General features: G+C 59.8%; 3 protein-coding genes across 8 annotated transcripts in view; 1 reads left to right on the top strand and 2 right to left on the bottom strand.

Annotated features, from left to right (window-relative positions):
- Window positions 1-103: 103 nt before the first annotated feature.
- On the bottom strand, window positions 104-5,377 carry TWNK (twinkle mtDNA helicase). 3 transcript variants are annotated; one of them, XM_064144509.1, is made up of 6 exons: window positions 3,857-5,377; window positions 3,082-3,322; window positions 2,325-2,432; window positions 1,840-1,981; window positions 1,111-1,188; window positions 104-1,027 (listed from the first exon to the last, which is right to left on the bottom strand). In XM_064144509.1, the coding sequence occupies exons 1-6, from the start codon at window positions 5,109-5,111 to the stop codon at window positions 818-820; spliced, it is 2,034 nt and encodes a 677-aa protein (XP_064000579.1). In that variant the 5' UTR covers window positions 5,112-5,377; the 3' UTR covers window positions 104-817. The 3 variants fall into 3 exon arrangements, 2 of the variants coding, with proteins under 2 accessions (XP_064000579.1, XP_064000580.1); XR_010302532.1 differs by having other exon boundaries at window positions 941-1,027; window positions 1,111-1,219; XM_064144510.1 differs by lacking the exon at window positions 104-1,027 and having other exon boundaries at window positions 1,081-1,219.
- On the top strand, window positions 5,310-6,457 carry MRPL43 (mitochondrial ribosomal protein L43). The gene is made up of 3 exons (XM_064144511.1): window positions 5,310-5,477; window positions 5,894-6,000; window positions 6,224-6,457. Exons 1-3 carry the CDS (start codon window positions 5,347-5,349, stop codon window positions 6,436-6,438), a joined length of 453 nt encoding a protein of 150 aa, XP_064000581.1. The 5' UTR covers window positions 5,310-5,346; the 3' UTR covers window positions 6,439-6,457.
- A 53-nt stretch (window positions 6,458-6,510) lies between these two features.
- SEMA4G (semaphorin 4G) overlaps window positions 6,511-7,497 on the bottom strand; it is a 30,947-nt gene continuing 29,960 nt past the window's right edge. For all 4 annotated transcript variants that reach the window (XM_064144508.1, XM_064144506.1, XM_064144505.1 and 1 more), the window contains exons 16-17: window positions 7,329-7,446; window positions 6,511-7,244 (exon numbers count right to left, since the gene is read on the bottom strand). The gene's annotated coding sequence lies outside the window, so the exon portion shown is untranslated. The remainder of the gene's footprint in view (window positions 7,245-7,328; window positions 7,447-7,497) is intronic.

Raw genomic sequence — 7,497 nt, 5'->3', positions numbered from 1 at the left:
CACAGAGACCATATCCTCCCTAGGCCATCTCTTCCCCAGCCAAGGTCCCATCCCCCATCCCCAGGGTCTCCCAGTCACAAGGACAGTGACACAGACACAGTACTCACATTAGTGCTTTAATAAAACTAAAAAATGAAAAAAGACCAAGGGATAAGATCAGGATCCAGCTGTGGCTTCAACCTGCAACAGTTGGGGACCTGCCATGTCACAGTATTTGCTGTCTGCAGACCAGAGGGCACAAGGGTGGCCACCTCCTGCCCCCACCTCAGCCTAGTGAAGCAGGGCTGCTCCCCTCAAAGTTTTACTGCTGGTGATGCTGCCCAGAAAGCAGACTGGGGACACCCTGAGCAAGAGAGGCTGCTGGAAGCACTGCCCTCAGCCTGCAGCAGCAGTGATGCCATGGGGGTCCACCCCTGCCACCAACCACAGAGAGTACACAACACTGGGGCAAGAGCAATCCCCAACCTCCCACATTTCACCACCTTCCCCTCACAAAACACTCCCACCTGTCATGGTGCTGTTCCCACCCTATGTCCCTCTTCCCCTCACCAGTGACAACCTAAGATTTTGGCTTCCTTTTACCCACAATTTAGATACTTGCCACAGGTCCAGAGATCTCCAAGCTCCAGGACTGCAGGTCACTGCCCCACATCATCCAGTTCATATTGCACCCAGTTCCTCCCTTTGCTCCCAGCACCTGGCAGCAGTAGAGCACCCAGTTCACCAAAGCACTCTCCTCCAACTGCTCCCCTCTGGGACAAGTCCACACCTCCTTTCACAGTGGCTCCATCACCATGCTGGTGACCAAGAGGCTTGCTCACACAGAAGGGCCATAGCAGCGTGTGGCCTCTGTTCCTGGGGAAGAAGGGCTGGTGTACCCCAGCCCTATGCTCCCAGCACCAGTCCACATCCCTCCTGACAGGGAGAGACCTGCTGGGATCATGACTTCTTGGAGGTTCCCTCTGGAACTTGCAGGGCTAAAGACGCCTTCTCCTCCTTCATCTTCTTCAGCCTGACCTTGCTTTTGCTGGAGGATGAAAAGGTGAGTGAGGCCTTGCTGAACTCCAGGGGGAAGACGCCCACATCCCCGTCAAAACGGTTCTTGGACACCTGCAGGTAGCGCTTCCCTGGCCCCGTCAACAGCTTACGGTCTTGCAGGATGAGGACGTTGTCAGCTTCCTGGCTGGCCTGGACAGAGGAAAACATCTCCAGGACGGTGCTGGGGATACAGCCAGAGTCACAGGGCTCAGAGTGCTCACGGGCTGCCTGCCCAACCCCTTTGAGCCCTGCTGCAGGATGTCCCAGACCATGACAAGTCCAGCACCTCCCCAACACCAACCCCTGGCTTCTTCCTGGGACACCACAGTGACCTGCTGGGCAGACAGCTTGCCCTGTGGAAACCAGGGAGAATGTGAGGGCCATGCACACTCACAGAGCACCTCCCATCCACCACTGCAGCACCAGGGCAGAAACGGGAGAGTACAAAGAGCCCATCCCTCCACCCTCCCTGGCATCACTTCAATTGCCTCACCCTACATACCACTCACAGTCAATGATCATTAATTAACTGCACTTAAAACCCCAACAGTGTTAGCTGGCAAAGAGTTTTCCTGCTTGTCTGCCTCTTCCTACCAAGGTCTGGCCAAACTGGGACTCTGCACATCTTCACCAAGTGACAGGAGGCCTGGTGACATTTTTCCCCACACAGCACCTCTCAGGTCTCCAGCAGTGACTCAGGATGCTGGTGGGAGCTGGGGACAGCTGCCCAACACATTCCAGTCGCTTCCTGGGAACGTGCTGTGCCTGATGAACAGGAAAGGCCACCCTGGTCCAGCTCACCTTGGCAGAGCCAAAGATGGAGGCTGTCTGCAGCTCCTTCTCGTCGTCCTCTTTGCGGGGATGGATGATCAGTGTGATGTGGCAAGTGTTGTCTGTAGCGAACTTGCGGAAGGCACCAACAATGTAGTCCTGGGCAGCAAGTCTGCAACAGCAGTGAGAATGGAGTCAGAGGCTGGTCTGTATGTTGAGGGGGGCAGCAAGGTGCTATCAGGTTCAGTTACAGAGCAGGAAGCACCCAGAGATCCAAGTTCATGGTTCATGCTTCATAGGGCAGCCAGGCCCACATGGGCAAAGGGACAGGACATCACACGAACGGCAGGTAACTTGCTCACCCTTTCCCACCTCTTCCCCAGGCCAGCGATCACCCTTTAATGACACATGACTGCCAGACACAACTGAAGGGGACACCCTGTGTGAGGGTGTCACGACCAGCTCCAGCGATGAGGGTGGCAGAGAAAGGAGAGGGTGGCTTGGAAAAGGGCTACCTGTCCACAGAGACGTGCTCGTGTCCCATCATGAACTGAAGGTTGTCGACAACCACGTGGGTGATGTCGTACATGTAGACAGCGTGCTGCATGGTGTCAATCACTGTCCTGGGCGGGGAAAGATTGAGATCAGCCCTGGTGATCAGCCACACAGTGCAGAAGCTGAGCCAAGCACTGGACTGGGAGAGGTGGAGCTGGGAGGTTATCAGGCGAGCTCCCGCTAGGCCCTGGGCACCTCCCACCTCTGCATCTCCTCCATCACAGGACAGGAGCAGCCCATCCACACAGGCAAGGGCAGCTTGGACCAGAAAGACCCAGCTGCTCCTCACATAGCCCCTGCCCACCATCCCATAAATGCCCAGCCTACAAGGTCCCTCAGAGTGCATGACAAAGTATGCAGGTGCCAGAGCACTTGGTGAACACAAAGAGCTGGAGGTGCCCATCCTCCCTCCTCAGCAAACAGCAGCACTGCCACGTGAGCAGGGTGCTGGGGGGCACATTCTGGCAGCCACCTAGAACAAGGACAGGTCCCTTTCCTCTACTCCCACCCTAGCAGGAAGCCGTGACATTCCCCACGACAACCAGCAGAGCCACGCAGTTCCCATATGCCAATGCTGGGACCTGAACTGTCTCAGTCCTCCCTCTGCTAGCCCCAAATCTGCAACCCACTGCAAGAAAAGAGCCCCAGTTCCCCAGGGCCTCACAGCACGTGCCATGAGGGGTAAACACCACCAGGAACGAAGGTGTGGAACCATACTTGATGTTCTGCTGGCCATGGAAAGTCATGAAGTAGAGGGGCAGATCCTCAAAGCGATCTGCCCACTCATCATAGAGCTCCAGCTGGTCCTCCAGGCGCCGGCCAGCAAACTGTGTCAGCATGATCTTGGCCAAACGGACGTTGTTGATCTCGAAGCTGCCCCACAGAGTGCACACCCCCTGCATGCAAAGGTCCAGGGCATACTCACTGAGGAAAGTTGTCTTCCCACTGCCTGTTGGGCCTGGCACAAGGACAACGATGGGAAAAATTATCTGGGGAGAGCAGAATTACATCTGACCCATCCTGCATGCCCGTGGGGATTGTTTAGAGGTGAAAGTGCTATGAAGCAGGATAAGAGCAACCCATCTGGAGCACTTCCACCATAAACAAGCAGTGTCTCACACCAGGCTTCATGTTTGAACATTTGTCACCTCCAGCAGCCAGTAGGTCCCTGTGGGGTGTGAGGAATGGTTGACCAACCAACAGTGAGGCACAAAGAGGGATCAGACAGATGACAGCATGGGTGAGAGCGATGTTAATGGACACCCCAGGCCTTTCTGTGCCACCCCAGAGAAGGAGCTCATCACCACACCAGTATGCCCAGGCTCACCACACTTAGGAACATGCCCCAGTCTCTTGCATACCCCAAGGTGGGTGGCTCGGCTGAAGCCATGAGCAGAAAGGGACCTATAAAACTCATAAGGCATCACTCCCAAGAGGATGCAGGCACTGAAAAGCTCTCTGCTTCTCCCACCCACCAGCCATTGCCCCTCACCTGTGAAGACAGTGAGCTCCCCTTTGCGGTGCCCTTTGAGGAGCTTGTTGAGCTCAGGGAAGCGTGCCCACTTGACGCCAGCCACCTGCTCAGTGTTAACCAGCTCTCCAAACACCTCTTCACGCAGCTGTCGGAAGGAGACAATGGATTTGTGGCTGGCAGGCAGGGCAGCACGCAGAATCCTGGTGAGGTTCAGGCCCTGGTTCAGAGCCTCCAAGGGCCGGGGCTGCAGGTTGCCAGGGCGCACGAGTGAGCAGCGCTTGAGGCTCAGCTTGCGGGCAAAGAGCTTGGCAGCTTCCCAAGACCGCAGGTCCTCGCCCAACCACAGCGTGATGCGCTTGAACTGCTCCAGGTACGGGAGCAGGGCAGGGGGCAGGCAGGTGGCCCCGCGTGGCAGGGCCAGGCTGGCCACCCCTGTAGCTTGGTGTAGGGCTAAGGCATCCAGCTCCCACCCAGTTAAGACCAGCTCTGTGTCTCGGCGGCCAATCAGTGGCAGTCCAAACAGATTGCGATAGGAATCAAGGCGTGGTAAAGTCTCTTCTATGTAAGATATCACATCCCCCTTCTTCTCCACCCTCATGAGCTTCAGGCCCTTCAGGGTGGCATCACGGGGGCTGAACCAAGGGAAGACAAGGGACTTGGCAGCCCTCAGATAACGCACCCCAAAGCGTTTCAGGGTGGCGTCTGACACCAGGGAGATACCAAACATGGCTTTGATCTTACTAGTCTCTTCCTCGTCCAGTAGCTCCCAGAGCGGCAGCGCCCGGTCCCAGATGCAGCGAGCATCCTCACGAGCCTGTCGCATGTCCTCTTCCGGGTCCTCTGAGCCGGCAGGGGGAACACCGCGGTGCCGCAGCTCCACGTTGGCTTGGAAGTCCTGCCAGGTGCCCTCGGCCAGGGTGGCCGTGCACAGGAAGCTGCCCGTGGTCTTGTCAACGAAAAGCGTGTAAGGGGTGCTGGCGGCCGCCGCCGGCGGTTGGTCTTCCCGGCCGTCGGTGAAGAGGCTGGGGGTGTGCAGGCAGCTGTACCCGTCGTGGAAGGGGATGCCCTGGGCCCGCAGGTACTGCCGGATCTCGGTGATGGAGACAGAGGGCACGGGCCCCTCGGGGGAGGGCAGCACGTCCTTTTTGTAGCGGCGCTGCGTGAGGCGGCCCGGCACCCTGGGGCTCAGAGCTCCCTTGCTCCTCGCCCCGCCGCACAGCAGAGGCAAGACGCGGCCGACGGCTCTGCAGGGCCGCAGAGGCACCACCGCCATCCTGCCCGTACCCGCCTCCGCCCGGGCCGCCCCGGCACCCGCCCGCGCCACCGCCAAGCGGCATCGGCGGCGGCCCCGCGGCCTGGCGCCCCTCAGGCCGCTCCCCTCACGTGGAGTCCCATGGACGCCGCCATGCTCCCGCCCCGCCGCCCGCTCCGCGCGTCACTTCCGAGGAGAGCCGGAAGCGGAAGTTCCCCGTCTCTGTGCAGTTCCGGTTCCGGGTGAGGGCGGCAGCATGACGGGCCGCGGCTCGCCCAGCCGCTTCCTGGCCGCCGTCCTGCACAATGGCGTGGGGCGCTACGTGCGGCAGCTTCAGCGGCTCCAGCTCCTCTTCAGCCCTACTTCATCCGACTCCCGCGGCGCCAGGTACCGCCGGAGGCATCCCGACCGCTGTCCCGACCGCTGGGGCGTGGGGAGGGAGAGCCTGGCGGCTCCCGCTCTGGGCGGGCAGGCTGACGAGGAGCTGCGGTGAGCTCTGGCCCGCCCCTGTAAGGGAGGTGCTGCTGGCCTCTGACCCACAGAGGTGCGGGGAGGGGCTGCGAACTCTGATGCAATAGGGAGGGACTAGAAGGCGGCACCGCTGACCTCCAGTGCCCCGGCGCAGGGGCAGGGTGGGTGATGGCCTCTGACGTGCAGGTGGTGCACCCCCAGCCTCTGCACTGCGACCCCTCTCGTGGGCAGGGCACCGGCGTACGGGTGATCCCACTGTGACCTTTGCCCTGGCATGGGGGCTACACTGATCTCCACCCTCTGACCCCACCGGGACTCGCCTCCCCCCACAGGCAGTTCGTGGAGGAGGCAGCGATGGACTTTGCCCGCCAGCACCCTGATGTCGTCCTCTATGTCAGCCCCCGCTCTGGCCGAGCCCCAGTACTGATGGCTGAGTACTGTGAGTGCTGGGGAGAAACGCGGGGGTTTCGATGAGGCAGGGTGGGGCTCTCCCAGCCCTGCCCTGGCTCTACTACCACTGCCTGGCACAGACACTGCTGGGGTCAGCTGCCCTGTGAGGTGGGGAAACAGCAAAACAGCAGCTGCCCAGCACAAGGTGCTTGGGAGTGGGGCTGTGGGTTGAAGGTGGGGGGCCCTGCTCTGACTGTCCTGCTGTGCCACAGTGAACGGGACGGTACGGGAGGAGCCCATCACCAGCAAGACAAGCGAGGAGATTGTGCAGCTGGCCACCAAGCTGGCCAGACAGTCTGGCCTGGACATCATCCGCATCCGCAAGCCCTTCCACACTGACAACCCCAGCATCCAGGGACAGTGGCACCCCCTCACCAACAAACCCTCTGCCCTCACTGTCCAGGGCCCACGCTTGCAGCCCAAATAAAGCTTTGTTCCCCACCCCATGCCTTTGCAGCCATCTGTCCTCTTGCCCGTATCGAGACACCGCTATCCCGTGTTCAGACAGAGCCACCTTTATTGCTGGGGGAGCATGAGGGTTGCCAGACAGGGAGGGCAATGCCTCTCTGCTTGTAGCAAAACTAAAGGGTGGGAGCATGGTGGGAGAGCCCAGGTGTCTGGCCCTTGCCTTTCCCACTAAGCTTTGTCTCTCTGGGGCAGGAGGGCTTAAGTCCATCAGGTACCCCAGGGACTGCCACCCTGCTCCTGTTCACCTTGCAGGGTTCAGCTCCAGACACTGTCCTGATCCTGGGAGGTGGCAGCAAGGAGCACAGAGGGGAAGACATGCAAGTCTGTCCCTCCCTGGATTCTCCAGTATCACCACCCTGTCCCCAGGGTGTGAGATGTTTTTGTCACCCCAGTCTCTTGGGTTCCCCCAGGAGGTGGCAAGAGCAGAGGTAGTTGGGGGGGATTTAGGGACAGTGGCTGCCCCCATAAAGTGCCATGAAGAACAGGAGGTCCCAGAGGGAGGGAAGGCCTTGTCCAGGGCTCCTCCTCATGATGTGAGATCATTTCCCCTTCCATATGTCCCACGGTGGCTAGGGCTGTGCCTGAATCCCAGTTCTCCAACGGCACCACACGGAGGGAAGAAATAGGTGGTGCCTAGGGCTGAGGGCACTCTGGACATCAGAAGGTACACAGGTGCTACACCAGTCCATTGCCATAGTGGCACCAGTCCTGCTGCCAGTGCACCGTGCTGCCTTGCTGCTGCATCCTGCTCCTCTGCTGCAGCACCTTGGGAAGAGAGAGGCAGAGCCCTGTCAGGGTCTGAGGCCCTGGGAGTGCCACCTCCCCAGGACACCCAGCCCTGTGCTTTACCTGGGGCCTCCTTGCAGTGGGCATGTGCCACTCCACCAGTTGCTTGGGGTGTTTCGAATGTCAGCTCCTCACTCCAGCTCTGCCCCTCGCTGAACCATCCTCTCCCGACTCTGAAACCCTAGAGGGGCAGATAAAGAAGAGCGGGCAGGGGCTGGCAGCCACCGAGGCC

This window comes from Pogoniulus pusillus, chromosome 6, assembly GCF_015220805.1.
Source record: "Pogoniulus pusillus isolate bPogPus1 chromosome 6, bPogPus1.pri, whole genome shotgun sequence".
Taxonomy (NCBI): Eukaryota; Metazoa; Chordata; class Aves; order Piciformes; family Lybiidae; genus Pogoniulus; species Pogoniulus pusillus.
Note: the sequence above shows the minus strand (reverse complement) of the source record. Positions and strands in the feature narration are given on the sequence as shown.